At 41.3% G+C, this 16,050-nt stretch overlaps 1 protein-coding gene across 1 annotated transcript; it reads left to right on the forward strand.

Annotated features, from left to right (window-relative positions):
- Nucleotides 1-735: 735 nt before the first annotated feature.
- Nucleotides 736-11,810, forward strand: ODAM (odontogenic, ameloblast associated). Its single transcript, XM_073645352.1, has 8 exons — nt 736-789; nt 3,975-4,016; nt 4,124-4,161; nt 4,279-4,396; nt 8,492-8,539; nt 10,569-10,655; nt 11,525-11,665; nt 11,781-11,810. Exons 1-8 carry the CDS (start codon nt 736-738, stop codon nt 11,808-11,810), a joined length of 558 nt encoding a protein of 185 aa, XP_073501453.1.
- The last annotated feature ends 4,240 nt before the right edge of the window (nt 11,811-16,050 follow it).

Here is a 16,050-nt window from a genome sequence, read left to right on the forward strand (position 1 = left end):
ATTTGCTCCCGTTAAAATAAAAACACCTAAGTCACGGCCCTGCTATCAGTATTTGGTCAGTATTCGATCAGTATTTTTTCTCAGGAGGGGAGCCACAACCAGGAGTGGGTGATAAATGCAGAATTGGTGACTTGTTTCTATTATACCTTTTCTCTGATTGTTACTCACCTGGTTTTGGCTCCCACTCCTGAGAAAAAATACTGACCAAATACTGATAGTGGGGCCGTGGCCTTATACTCTCCTCCGGCTGTTCATATTTGATAAGTCCGAAGGCGGGGACAGTGAAGTTGGCACTGATTGGGCACAATATCACGTAAGCCCCGACAACGCAAGTGCCGACACCGTTGGAACGATGCCGGCACCAGAGATAAGTATAAGTGTTTTGCTTTTAAACGGGGACAAAGATTCAGAGTGAGAGGTGGTTGCCTGTGTAGTGGAAACCCCTTTAAGAATTGCACTTTGACAATGCAATTATAGGAACCGAATAACAGAATTTATGTCAGAGTGATCAATTACATTACATGTCGCCTGGGTGCCGAACAGATCCTATCTTTCAGGATGGGATCATCTTTCAGGACTACTGTATGTTAGTAAAAATGATGGAATCTGTGATGGAGACCTCCAAAAGAGGCCCCAACACAGATGAAAACTCAGCAAAAATTCAAGATCTCTCTGTGCTTTTCAATTGTATTGACTTGCTAATAACAACATTGTCTTTTTTAGGTGTTACTGGAAATGAAAATTTTAGCAATACTTGTTTACCTCTTTGCAGTGTCCCACGCTATTCCAGTAAGTATATACAAGCATAGATAGACAAACTGTTCATGCTCGAGTGTACTGAAAAGTGGCTGAATGAGGCCACGTTCCCATGTAACGTAAACCCTGCTTTTTTTTCTGCAGTTTTTTTGTTCAGAAAATCTACTGCATTTAAGGCTATGTTCACACATTGCTTTTTTTCAGCATTTTTTTTATGCATTTTTTATGCAAATTTTCTGCTGCGTTTTACAGTACCAGCAAAGTCTATGAGATTCCAGAAATCTTATGCACACACCTTGGTTTTTGTTTCATCAGTGTTTTGTGCATGTCACTTCTTTCAGCGCTGAAAAAATGCACCAAAAAATGCTGGCATCAGGTTTTGCAGCATTTTTTGTGCCAAAACCTGATGAAATAGAATTCGTTTTTTTTTTCCACTGAACTTTATGTATATGCATGAAGAGACAAAAGGGCTGTGAAAAAAATGCAGCAAAAACGCTGCAAAAAAAACAAACAAAAACCAAGCAAAATCCTGAACAAACCTTCCTGGCAAGAGATCAGGTTTTGCTGCTGAAAAAAAAAAACCTGAAAAAACATCTAGTGTGAACATAGCCTAAAAGTTCAAGCAAAGTGGGTGTGATTTCTTGAAACCTTACGCCCAATGTGTGTTTGAAATTGCTGTTGAACCATGCATTTTTAGTGCATTTTTTGCTTATAGGCTTCTATTGAGAGCCTGAAAAAATACATGCTAAATATACAGTGAAGGAAATAATTATTTGATCCCTTGCTGTTTTTGTAAGTTTGCCCACTGACAAAGACATGAACAGCCTATAATTTTAAGGGTAGGTTAATTTTAACACTGAGAGATAGAATATCCCCAAAAAAATCAAGCAAATCACATTGCATAAATTAGATAATTTTTTTTTGCATTTTGCAGTGAGAAATAAGTATTTGATCCCCTACAAACCATTATGAGTTCTAGCACCTACAGACCAGTTAGACGCTCCTAATCAACTTGGTACCTGCATTAAAGACAGATGTCTTACATAGTCACCTGTATAAAAGACTTCTGTCCACAGACTCAATTAATCAGCCAGACTCTAACCTCTACAACATGGGCAAGACCAAAGAGCTTTCTAAGAATGTCAGGGGCAAGATAATAGACTTGAACAAAACTGGAATGGGCTACACAACCATAAGTTAAATGCAGGGTGAGAAGGAGACAACTGTTGATGCAATAGTAAGAAGATGGAAGAAATACAAAATGATTGTCAATCGACATCGATCTGGGGCACCATGCAAAATCTCACCTCTTGGGGTATCCTTGATCATGAAGAAGGTGAGAGATCAGCCTAAAACTACACGGGGGAAGCTTGTTAATGATCTCAAGGCAGCTGGGACCACAGTCACCAAGAAAAACATTGGTAACACATTACGCCTTAAAGGTTTAAAATCCTGCAGTGCCCACAAGGTCCCCCTGCTCAAGAAGGCACATGTGCAGGCCCATCTGAAGTTTGCCAATGAACACCTGGATGATTCTGTGAGTTATTGCGAGAAGGCGCTGTGGTCAGATGAAACCAAAATTGAGCTCTTTGGCATTAACTCAACTCGCCGTGTTTGGAGGAAGAAGAAGGATGAGAACAACCCTAAGAACATCGTCCCAAAGGGGACAGGACGACTCCACCGTACTGAAGGGAAGATGGATGGGGTCATGTATCATGAGATTTTGGCCAACAACCTCCTTCCCTCAGTAAGAGCATTGAAAATGGGTCGTGGCTGGGTCTTCCACCATGACAATGACCCAAAACATACAACCAAGGTAACAAAAGAGTGGCTCAAAAAGAAGCACAATAAGGTCATGGAGTGGCCTAGCCAGTCTCCAGACCTTAATGCCATAGAAAACTCATGGAGGGAGTTGAAGCTCTGAGTTGCCAAGCGACAGCCTCAAAATCTTAATGATTTAGAGATGATCTGCAAAGAGGAGTGGACCAAAATTCCCCCTGACATGTGCGCAAACCTCATCATCAACTGCAAAAAAACGTCTGAATGCTGTGCTTGCCAACAAGGGTTTTGCCACCAAGTATTAAGTGTTGTTTGCCAGAGGGATCAAATACTTATTTCTCACTGCAAAATGCAAAAAATATTATCGAATTTATACAATGTGATTTTCTTGATCTTTTTTGAATATTCTATCTCTCAATATTTAAATTAACCTACCATTAAAATTATAGACTGTTCATGTCTTTGTCAGTGGGCAAACTTACAAAAACAGCAAGGGATAAAATAATTATTTCCTTCACTGTATATATGTTTAATACTTCAAGCACACTCAAAGTTAGCATAACCTGACGTAAATGTATGCCCCAGAGTAAGAATTGGTACTTGGCAGTGACATATACTATTTTGTTGCTGGTAAAGAACCAATTATGTGCAGAATCTGAGCGTTTCTGCCACTAAGGCCATGGCCCCACTATCAGTATTCAGTCAGTATTCAGTCAGTATTTTTTCTCAGGAGTTGGAGTCAAAACCAGGAGTGGGTGATAAATGCAGAATTGGTGACTTGTTTCTATTATACCTTTTCTCTGATTGTTCCTCACCTGGTTTTTGGCTCACACTCCTGAGAAAATATACTGACCAAATACTGACCAAATACTCATAGTGGGGCCGTGGCCTAAAAATGCATAAAAAAGGTGGAAATGTGGAAAAAATACACAGTGATTAAAGCAGATTGCTATTGCTTATGTTGTTGTGCGCTCCTGCAGAAAAAAATTAACTGAACAAAGCATTTTTTTTGTGTGTAGGAAATTGACCTAAAAAAGATTTTGTGGAAAAAAAATGAGACCAAAATCCCATCAAAATAATTTAAAAGTCTTATCACAATTATTTCTATTATGTGTACAGAATATTGTTTTTGCTCTGGTTATTTTTGCTTCATATAAAATGTAAGGGGCATTTACACTGCAAGATAATCGTGAATGCGTGTTGTTAAAAACGCTCGTTTCAGGATCTAATATAGTATCTAGTATAGATCGCTCTGTGCACATTGTTTGCTTTGGTCTGCCTGTAGAAACAGGCATTCAAGCGACCACCGATCGGCAAAAGTTTACATATTGGCAAAAGTTTTTCGAAATGCCATCGTATCGTGAAGCCAGTTGGTTCATCTAAACGGCCCCTTCGTTTCAGACATGAATGAATTAAACATGAGAAATTTGTTTCTGCAGTTGGTGGCACAACGTCTCCTTTCTGCAAGCAACAGTAATGAGGTTTGTCTGATTCATACCTGTGGTTTTATTTGTGTTTTAGCTATTTTATTATGTGTTTTTTTTTCTTACAGAATCAAATCATGACTCATATTCTGAATTATTTGTAGGTGCTACTTGGGGTGGTTAATCCTAACATTCTTCAGGTATTGGAAAGTGCTACCATTATCTAAAAGAATATTGCTCTGATGTTTTACACTTAAAAATGCATATATGTTACTACCAGACGCTCCAGTCAGTGGTTTTGTATATATAATTGCAGCACTTCTGTTAATCCTAAATTACAGCCTGGAATGTATCAGCCACAACTCCGGAAGATTGCTGGACTGCCCCAGATCCCATTGAATGCACGCAGTGGACTGAACACTCAACTTCCAAACCAGGTACCTTTTTTTAGGCTATGGTCACACGAGCGTATATATTCTCTCACCCGAAAGAATCGGGTCGATTATGCAAATCACACTCTGATCAAACTCTGATCAGAGATTGATCAAGGTATGATCAGAATGTGATCCGATTTTCTCAGATAAAGAGAAAATAGACAAAACAATATTCTCCATTCTGTCAATGTGTGGAAATTGGATTGCACTCAGATGTCATCCAAGTGCAGTGTGATGTTCCGTGTACTCAATGACTCATAGTGGCAGAGTGAAATCTGAATTGGACCAAACTTTGGCATGCTGCAATTTTTTTCTCAGACATGTGCATGGCCCCTTAGAAAAACATTGGTCCGAGTGCGATCCAATGTTTTATTGGATCGCACTCAGGCTGATAATATGGCCATGTGCACGAGCCCTTAGGTCGAGCATATGATTGACATCTGCTCCATTTAGACAGAGCTCTTAAGAGCCCAGTTCCCAGGATTGATGGGAGTCCCAGTGATCAGACCCAATTATGAAGTTTTCCCCTATTTTAAGGAGATAACTACAAAACTTAGCTCAAACCATGTACCGTATTTTTCGGACTATAAGACGCACCTAGGTTTTAGAGGAGGAAAATAGAAAAAAAAATTAAGCAAAAAATGTGGTCATGATGCCCTATTAAGGGGGAGGGGGTCTGCTGCTGACACTGTTATAGGGGTAATGTCCCCTAATTCTGTTAATATCCCCCATCCTGGTATATATGGCCCCTCCTTCCTGTTATACGTGGCCCTCATCCCCATCCTGGTATACATGGCCCTCTCATCCCTCTTCCTCATATGTATTGCACCCTTCATCCTTCATCCTGGTATGTATGGCCCCCCTCATCCCCATCCTGGTATGTATGGCACCCTTCATCCCTTTTCCTGGCATGTATGCCACCCTTCATCCCTCTTCCTGGTATGTATGGCCCCCTCATCCCTCTTCCTGGTATGTATGGCCCCCCTCATCCCTCTTCCTGGTATGTATGACAAGAAAAACCAGCAAAAAAGGGCAGCAGTGTTTACCTACCAGATCTTCAAAGCCAAATGCACTACCAGGATGAAGCTGACCCACATAAAGATGACGGATACACAGGTGCAAAATACTGATGAGACAATCACTCACAACCTACCATTTCATGGAGGGGGTGACTGCTTAGTATTAGAATTGCACAAAGATTGGCTTGTATAGGGTGCTGTTCACACTAAGGTAGTGCACAGTATCCGGCTTACAGCCTATTAGTTATGCCCGTACTATTCGACTAGGCGGGCTGCCCGGTACTATCCAAGTGCACCCCCTGGGAACAGACACCCTAGTTTACAATGCCCGCACTGATGGGCCTGGGTGCACCCTGGAATAAAAGTGTGCAAAAGTACATATATATAATATAAGAGGTATTAGTTGATATTTTGGCCAAAATACGTACGCTCGTAACCCGCGTCAAGGGTCCTCATGCTTACGAGTCCTACTCTAAACACTCACAGCAAAAACCACACTAAGAAGAATTAAAATTCCCCCAAAAATTCACGAAAAACCAGCAAAAAAGGGCAGCAGTGTTTACCTGTCCAGATCTTCAAAGCCAAATGCACTGCCAGGATGCAGCAGACCCACATAAAGATGGCGGATACACAGGTGCAAAATACTGATGAGACAATCACTCACAACCTACCATGTCATGGAGGGGGTGACTGCTTAGTATTAGAATTGCACAAAGATAGGCTTGTATAGGGTGCTGTTCACACTAGGGTAGTGCACAGTATCCGGCTTACAGCCTATTAGTTACGCCCGTACTATTCGACTAGGCGGGCTGCCCGGTACTATCCCAGGGGGTGCACTTGGATAGTAAACACTGCTGCCCTTTTTTGCTGTTTTTTCTTGAATTTTTGGGGGAATTTTAATTCTTCTTAGTGTGGTTTTTGCTGTGAGTGGTATGTATGACACCCTTCGTCCCTCATCCTGGTATGTATATGGCCCCCCTCATCCCTTTTCCTGTTATGCTTGGCACCCCTCTTCCTGGTATGCTTGGCACCCCCTGATCTTCATCACGCTGCACACAAAAAAAATAAACAATTATACTCACCTCCTCTCTCCTCCAGCACTGCGTCCTGCTCTGCTGCCGACAGGGATGTCACTGTGTTATGCCATATCCCCTCACACTGTGAGATGCTCTGTCGGAATAGTCACTGCTCCCCACGCCGGGTCTGCACGAGGTTGCATGGCAGTTACGCCATGCTTGGCTCAAGCTGTGAGATGCTCTGCCGGAATTGTCACTGCTCCCCACGTCGGGACTGTGCGGGATGTAATGACCGGAGGTCCGAGAGAGATCCAGTGAGTCACAAACTGAGACAGAGACAGAAATAAACAACACTTTCTTTACTAAAACAGGGATTAGACTAAAATTCAGTATTGCATGAATCAGTCTCAGGTTCTACCTGGGACACTGTCCCTACTAAATACACACAATCAGCAAAAGCTGAAATCAATGTGCCAATCTCAAGGTTTCCAGCTTATGTGAATTATTCTAAAGATCTGGAACAATTTTACCTAAACACAGTGTCAGTCTAGTGAGGGCGGTCTATAGGGACCCCCTGAGATGGCACACTAAGTACAATCCTACCACTATTAACAATAACAATGCATGAAACTATACCAATTGCTCTTATACCCCTATTATAAGGATAACCGGGTATCTTAATGTTACAGTACCATTAACCTCAGATGTAGTCTATCACAGGCCTGTGAATCGCGGTGGCTGCAGCTAGTCCTGGAAAACTTTGGCGCCAAAACAAAAGCAACGTTCACAAAATCAGCAAAGGTTCCTTGTCTTGTCGACCGATGCCGAGCCCACATGCCGGGGACTTTAGTCCTGTAGCATCAGGTTAAGGTTTGGGAAGATCTCTTCACAAGGCTTGTCAGTATCCTCTCAATGTGAATGGCACCGGACCCCTTCTCTCCTTTCGCAGTCACTCACTCTTTTCCAGACCACCGACCACGTGCTCCGTCACAGAGATGGATTCCTCAGTCTCTTTCCCTTCTCACTCGACACTTGGCTCCTTCAACACAAAGTCTCTAGTCCACTCAGCATGGACTTCCACAAAACTCCAAAGAGCCACACAGCTTTCCCCAGCTCAGCACTTGTTCTTAAGCAGGGACACAGCTTCACCAGGGACAGGGGTTAACAATCTCCACAGTGAAGCTTGTAGAGACAGCGTCTTGTTGCAGCTCAGTTCTCACAGACTTCCTGTCTAGCCTCTCACACAGCAGACACCCTCAGAACACACAGGGTCTCCAGCTCTGCCCCTGTTCTGAGCTCAGCCAGGCAAAAGTCACAGGGTCCTAATGCTCTCCTGCCGCTATCACAGTTCACACTCTCACACGGGAGGCCTGGTGCCTCACAGCATCCATGCTGCAAGACCGAGACTGAGATGCGGTTGGCGCACGGCTCCGCTCCCATTCAGGCAGGAAATTAGAGTCAGGCAGGGAGAAACTACGTGGAGCGGGGACGCCACTGCGCAGGTTAAGGGTGCCAACCTCCACTGCCAGGCAGGTTGACAAGAGAGGGATACCCTAGATATTTTCTGTTTCTGTCTGTCTATTGAAAAATTTCCCTTTATTATCAGGGAATGGGTCACATAGGTTCAGCATACGCTATACCCTGAGGTATTTAGCTGACCAATTGGTCTGTCTCCTTATTCCAGACCTAGGTCCAGTTATTCAATTGGGGAGTTGCTCTGTCATATTTATCCCGGGTATAGGGCCCATTAAGGTCAGACAGGGACAGTCAACGTTGAGTGGGGGCGACACTGCATAGGATAAGGGTGCCAACCTCCGCTGCTAGTTAAGGAAACTCTAGCATGATTGTAGGGTGAGTTCCCTAAACCTGCCTATTTTGTATATTGGATGGCCAATGTCTTTATTTTTTTTTTTTGCGTATTTTGGTTTTTGGTATTTTTAAAGATATTTAATAAAAGTGATATTTTATGTATCAAAAAAAAAATTTTTGGGGCGTTTAGAATCAGTTATCTGTATATTAGATAATAGTAAAAAACGCTAGACATGCTTATCTTGTATCTGCAGATGATGTCTTATGTGGTTCCGTTTGGAGTGCCCCAAAAGCAAGGACAGGTAATAAGCACAACAAATAAATAAAAAATAAAACCTAATTTTGTCTGTCTGTGAAGGTTTATTTATCAGAGTAGCAACAATTTCAATATGATAAGCACCACATTTTTTATGGTAATTGTCCATTGAACTGTATATAAATTACATTACTAAAATCAATATAAAACATATTGCTTTAATGTAAATAGGTTAGTAATTTTTTTTGCAATTAAGGGGCCTTGTTGCTGAGCATAGGGATGCTATGGCTGGCAGAGGGGGGCTTTGGCTGATACTAATGGATATTATAACTGATAAATAGACATTCTTGTCTAAAAAGGGCTACGTCTGCCCCCTAGCACTCTGGCTGATACTTTGGGGCATTGAAGCTGGAAAGAAGGTCTGTGGCTAACGAAAAGTAGACATTGAGTCAGACATTGGGGGTATTTAGGTTGTCAATTAGAGTCCATTGAGGAACTATGAAACTAAGGTCATAGATGGGATAGTTTTTGATCATTGTTTGATTATACCTATATTTCGAACCATAATATAGAGGGGCAACAGTATCAAAAATGAAGAATAAAGATACATGCTAGGGACAAAGTAAAATGATCACATTTCCAATGTTAATGTAGGCTATTTATAGGGAACCTGTTACCAGAAAAAGCGCTATTAACCTGCAGATATGAGGTTAATCTGCAGGTTAATAGCATTACTTGTTGCACAGCTTCTGGATACCCACAGTTGCAGTAGAAAACTTCACAGAGCAGATTACATGGGATAATAAGCTTTTACTTCTCAGAACATGAGGTAAAGGAAAAAACGCACAGTCACTCAGTACTGCACCAGGAAGTAAGAACAAAACAGAAAGTACAAGAGAAACTTTTTTTCTTTTACAATACAGTAAGCAAGGAAATTTTACACAACATCGCCATCTACTGTCAGATCAGCATAAAGTTTTCCTTCACACAAACAAAAGTCCACAACTGTTGCATATACCAATATTACTAGCCACTGAGTATAGAGCAGTGGCTGTAACCACGTGTCAGCCCCGACTGACAGCGGGCCCCAATGCAGAGTCAGTATCAGTCAGGGCTGGGGGGCACGGTTACAGCAGGTTACTAAACCTGTGCCAGCACTACCCCATGACAGAAACCGGAACGCTGTCAGGGGGAATAAAGTTAAGTTTATCCCAGCAGCATTAGGCTAAGTGTGGGTGCCGGGCAAGTTAATAACCCTATTAACCTGCAGATTAACCCCATATCTGCAGTTAATAGTGTTTTTCTGGTGACAGGTTCCCTTTAATGTGAGAGCTGTTTTTAGATTCTCAAATAAAAAGCTAATGATACTAGAGAAATTTTATTTGCCAGATTCACTTAAATTTGAGGGAAAAATCGAGTTGTGTCTTTCATTCTACATAAATTAAACTGCTGGTGAAAGCTATTTATTATGCTCTGAGGTCTGTGCAGACCCAAAAATAATAATGAACAGAAGGTTTGAAAAAAAAAAAAAAACTACGTCCAGGCATTCATCACCCCAAAACGTCATGACAGCACCTAAGTCAGTGGCAGAGAAGCCAAAGAGTCAAGAAGGCTGACGATTATGCCACGTGCACGCATATTCAGTATTTTGGTCAGTATTTTACATCAGTATTTGTAAGCCAAAATCAGGAATGAAACAGTTAGAGGAAAAGTATAATCGAAACACGTCACGACCTCTGTATTTATCACTCACTACTGATTTTGGCTTACAAATACTGAGGTAAAATACTATTCAAATACTGAACGTGTGCACGTGGCCTTAAAGTAAAAACTGGAGCCGGTGGGAGTGCGCAAGCCTGCAGAGGACTGTTTGGAGCTGCAGCATCAGTACAGCATGCTGACATGTTGCATGATCCTTGCATAAAAATTCAGATTCTGGTGAATGTGAATTTTTGGTGAAATTTTAAACAAATTTGATTAGCCTTGAATCAATTTCACCACCTCTAAATGCATATATTGATAAAACAATACAGTTTTAATGGATTTTGCATTTTTTCTTTGTACGTCTCGTGCAGATGCAGATTTTTCCAATATATCCAGCACAGCAGCAACCTGCGCAAGCTTCACCGAAACAGTTGGGCAATGAGCCTGCTATAGAACAGGTAATCTAAAAGCACACTATGCTGATCTAATGGGTAACAGTCTGTTTTTTAAACAAAAATAGGATCCTTAATGCAAAAGTGTGTCTGTGAGTCTATATAACACTGAAATTGCAACATCAAGAAGGAAAAGTCTTCGAATTATAGAAATCACAGGATGGATAGACATGTTAATGATATGCAAATGATGAAAGAATTAAAACAAATTTCCAAGCATTTTGATTTACTCAGTATCGTGTATGAGCATCACATGCAGAAATACACACACTTACATAACTTGACACGCCATCAATGAGGACTCTAATGGTTGTCCGAGTGTCTGAGTAATGTTCTGCCATGCTGCATGCACTTGGGCATGCAAATCATCAAGATCTGCTGCTGGCAGCAACCTTTGTAATTGTCAACCAATGATGTCCCAGATGTGCTTGATGGGGGACAAGTCGGGAGATTCTGCAGGCCATAACCTCAATAAAAGCATGCCAACACATGTAACTGTGTGTATTTACAAGCATGGCACTCATACTTAATACTGAATAAATCAAGCAGTTTTGGAAATCTTGTTTTCTTGTTTTCATCATTTTCATATCATTAACATGTCTATCAATCATGTGATTTCCATATATCCAAGATATTTCCTTCTTGGTGTTGCATTTTTAATGTTGCGGAGTATATATATGACAAGCCATGCCCCAGCAAACTCCATGCTACAACAAACCATGTCCTGACAAATTACCTCATTTCATAGACAAAAAGCCTCTGTAAAAAAAATTCAAGCGTTGCCGACGTCATAATTTATCAATGTTTAGAGGGAATTGCCTAACAACACATACAAAACTCATAGTTATCGGAAATGTCCATTTCTTATATTTTAGGCTTTCAGATGCTTTGTTCCTCAGGTCAATGGAGAAGTGATCATACCTTCAAGTGGTCTTCAGCTTCCAGCAAGGAACTCAAATGACCCTTTGTTTTTGGATGAGAATCCCACACCAGTTCCAAACCACCAAAAAGATCTGGTAAATATCATTGACACATAGTAACACATGCCTAATCTGAATTTATCATTTAGGAAATGTAGTGAATCGTACTATCTCTCCCTTTTCTTATCTAAGACTTATGTTCTCCTCTTAGGTAACCCCTGATGTTATGAGAGCTCCATAAATATAATCTTAAGTGGAATATGCCATTTTCTGGTAAGTTAAAGCCCTCATGCACTTGGTTAACAGAGCAATCTTTAAGCATCCATGTACAGGATCTAACGTATAAAAAGGGAATATATAGCGCTGCCAATTTTATCAATGGTATTCATAGATTTACTGTATATAGAAAATAAAATGCTTATTTCCTAGCATTCATATGAAAATGATTGTCCCATATGTTTAACCACTTGTTAAAATGCTACTGTAGTGACAATCAAACCCTTTTCTCTAACTCACAGAAATGAGTAGTTATCGGCAGGTAAAGCTGCATAAGACCATTACTTTCCCCCTCTATGGTGATTTCAAGCACAATGTAGCTGTTCATGCACCAATTCAAAAAGAATAGGAAATTATTAATGTTCCCTTTGGGTCCATCAGAAAAGAAACTGCAACTGCTTTTTGCAATGGCTCTCTCCACTCTAGCTTATATACAGTTATTTCTTATAGGGATTTCCTAATTGGTCAACTGACATGTATCTACATTTCATTGCCCAACGATAATTATAATTAGGAAAATCTTTTATAAAATTTAAAAATATGGATCTGTTCATATTGCCATTTACTTAAGAGCCATGTTGTGCCGAAGCGGACACAGACTGAAGAGGGACACTGTGCAAGAACAATATATGGGCGCTCTGCAGTCCAATATTATAATGCCCAATTCTTTTGCTTTGAAGGCAGCAGTGGGCCTCCGTACTTGTACGGATTGCACCAATGGTATGTCCTCCCCTGATGTTGTGGGTTCACCTACAGAAATAGAAATCATCATTATTAGAGTTCAGGGTAATTTGGAATTGTGTAAATTTTCAATTATGTAAAACATTTATTTTCTACAGGAAAGAAGACAGGCGGATTCCTCTTGAGGTTTCATGCATGATCATCAAGCAAGAATTTATTTAGCAAACTAACATTAATATAACCTTTACAATGGTGTCATACCGATTATCATATCTTATTCCTTCAGATATTTTTTCCTTGTTCTTTCTTGCTTAATGCTGTTAATTAAAATAATGCTTGAGCAATTAGACTGCTGTGGTTTTCATTTATTCAGACATATTTTTAGTCACATAAACAGTATATAGAAATATGCTGCCATCAATACTTAGTGAGGGAACTAATTTAGCTGCTTACTTAGAAAATATTTAAAGGAGTTGGAGTATACAACAGCTGCAGGCTTATGCTTTTGGACTGTGTTGAGCAGGCAATAGATGGCAGTGTGTTGTTAGTTCTTTGCTGTATCCTCCAGGTTGTGATGATGGAAATTACAGCTGCTGCGTGTCCTAGGTAAAACAATTCATTCTCGGAAATGTCTAAGTGTTGAGTAAATCTGCTTAAAACCTAAATGGGCAGCAGAGCTATGCAGAAAAACAAAAAGTGAGAACTCACCTGTATTGCCAGGTCTAGCCAGCACGTGACTGCATATATGCCAGCCTGTTCCCTTCCACAATCCAAGAAGAGAACACTGGACATCAAGTGCTGCCAATGATAATAAAATAATGGAATGCATTAAAAGATGCATACATGCTTATGACAAGAACATAGTTTGCCTCTATAAGTCATTAGTGCTGTCACAATTAAAGTTCTGTGTACAATTTTGGGCTCCGGTGTATATGGACATAGTTAAACTAAAGTGGGTGCAGAGAAGAGTGACCAAGGTTATTAAGAGAATGGATGGATTGCAATACCAAGCTGGGCTAGGCTTGGGGGCGATCTTATTGCAATGTACAAATATATGAGGAGACAGTTTTGAGATCTTTCTAATGATTTTTTACACTTAAGCCTGAGATAGGGACAAGGGGCATCCTCTAAGTTTAGAGGAAAGAAGGTTTAATAATAATCACAGATGCAGATTCTTTACTGTAAGAGCGGTGAGACTATGGAACTCTCTTCTACATGATGTTGTAATGAGTGATTCACTACTAAAATTCAAGAAGAGCCTGGATGCTTTTCTTGGAAAATATAATAGGTTATGGGCACTAGATTCTGTGATGGGGCGTTGAACCAGGGAACTAGTCTGATTGCAGTATGTGGAGTCAGGAAGGAATTTTCACACTGGTCAGGCAGACTGGTATTGTACTGCTAATACCGGGTTACTGAGCTGTTCTCACTGCTGGAAGGATCTAACGCCGCAGGGTTTCTCTGAGTGGTGAGAGCAGCATTGCGGAGGTGACTTCTCTCCTGTGGTGAGAACAATTTGGTAGCCTGGGATTAATACCAGGCTGCCCGACCTGCGCTCACCGCAATGTTTAGAGTTCAGCAGTGTAAGCATATCGCTGTTGTCCTCTGAGCACTGGTTCAGTTCTGCTATAAACAACATGGCATATTTCTGTCCGTGTGAAGGACTAATCAGATAACTTCAAAGAGCAAAGAGTCGTAAAAGTCAGAAGGAAAGATGGATTTTGTGATATGTTTACTTAGCTTAACATTACAAACTAAAAATAATAGATGCTAGTGGTCGTATTACTGAGCATAGCAAAAAAATGTAGCATGTGACGCCCAATTTCACTTGTAGTACAGGATGGATCACTATATGTCATTCTTTTCAGTTTGTCATTGTTTTCTCAACTACTGGGACACGCAACATTGAACAGTGCTGACATCTTGGCCTACATGTGTTATGTTCTGCTGGAGTCATAAACCAAGGTCTCCTACTTCAAGGATTCTATCCCTCTCAGTCTGCTACAAGTCACAATAACTTGCACGTCGATCTACAGGAGGCATTGCACAATTATCCCACAAGACTTGATCCAATTTTTGAAGTTTTTATGTTTACATCTGGAACATGGGATCCAGTTTTGGGCTCCACATTTTAAAAAGGATATTCAGAAGTTAGAGTCAGTTCAAAGACGGCAGCTAGATCATTACAAGGGATGGAAGGCCTCTCATAAGAAGAGACGTTGGAAAAGTTGAGCTTTTTTAGCTTTGAAAAAAGACGTCTGAGAGGGGATCTCATTTATATGTATAAATATATGTGAGGTCAATACAAAGGACTGTCACGGGGCGGCCGGGTGTCCACACTCGGTCCCCAGCCGCCCCGCGACCTGGTGTCCACACACGGTCCCCAGCCACCAGGGGGCGGCCGGGTGTCCATAAACGGTCCCCAGCCGCCCCGATTTCTCCGCGGAACATCCCCACACACTTTTCTTAGACTGGCCTGCTTTAGGGCAGCATTGGACGAGCCCACCAGAGAACCCAACTCCTCCGGTGGGCCCTGGCTTCTCCATCATGGGAGTTGAGAGTGCCAAGGTGAGGAGCATGATGAGAATGATAGAAGTTAGCATCTGCTTTGTTTTCAAGGAATGCAAGCACATGTATGTAGTAGCGGCTAGGCCTGAGGTGGTCAGCATTTTGGCGCATATCCTACCTCCTCCGAGGATTGCTGGATGTTTTCCTGCTACTATCCAAGTTCCATGACTCCCGTTAAAACAAAGCTTCAGGTGATAAATGATGGATGAGGTAGTGGCAAAGGAGAAAGAGCAGGAGGAACAGGGACCATTCACATCAATATCAGGCCAGTCAACCACATATGTCTTGTAGGATATGTTTCTGTACCAAAAGGAGTCGTTCGGCTACACAGTTATAGGGCATACAGTGAGTGCAATGCCTACCAAAAATTTTGAGACACTCCAATGCCCCTTGGAAATGACATGGAGGTCAGAGGGCCTTAACTAAACCTTTTTTTCCATTTATAGCAACTGGGTCTCCTGTGCATTGGTGGCCTAAGCAGTGAATGGAAGGCTTTCCAAAAATTATGTGGAACTGCAATGCCCCTTGAAACAGACGTGGATTACAGCGTACTAAAAACCTTCTACCCATTATTGGGGAGTGTGTCTCCCTTAGTTTTCACCTTTGCATTGAAAAGCAAAAGGTGACTAAAATTAGGAGGAAATGCAATGCCCGTTGGAAGAGTCGTGTAGATTAGAGGTAAGGTAATTAAAAACAACATTTCAATGCCCCTTGGAAGAGCTGTGGAGTTCAGAGTGGCTTAAGAAGACGCTTTTAATGCCCCTTTGAAGAGACGTGGAGGTCACAGTAGCTTAACAAGATGGTTTTAATGCCCCTTACAAGAGTCATACAGTACAGCATCTTAAAAACATTATTCCCATTATTGGGGAGTGGGTCACCCATAGTATTTGCTTATGCCTTCCAAGCAAAAGCTTCCAATAATTAGGATGGAGCAACTTGCAATGCCCCTTACAAGA

The sequence above is a fragment of the Phyllobates terribilis genome, unplaced genomic scaffold, assembly GCF_046119375.1.
Source record: "Phyllobates terribilis strain yellow unplaced genomic scaffold, ASM4611937v1 Scaffold_1__5_contigs__length_1240528914, whole genome shotgun sequence".
NCBI lineage: Eukaryota > Metazoa > Chordata > Amphibia > Anura > Dendrobatidae > Phyllobates > Phyllobates terribilis.

What these genes read in the sequence shown, in the direction of transcription:
- ODAM (XM_073645352.1), top strand. Translation starts at nt 736, where the DNA reads ATGAAAATTTTAGCAATACTTGTTTACCTCTTTGCAGTGTCCCACGCT. An exon ending in AATCCTAACATTCTTCAGGT is followed by an intron (nt 4,162 to 4,278) that starts ATTGGAAAGTGC and finishes TAATTGCAGCAC; the next exon opens with TTCTGTTAATCCTAAATTAC. An exon ending in ATGAGCCTGCTATAGAACAG is followed by an intron (nt 10,656 to 11,524) that starts GTAATCTAAAAG and finishes CTTATATTTTAG; the next exon opens with GCTTTCAGATGCTTTGTTCC.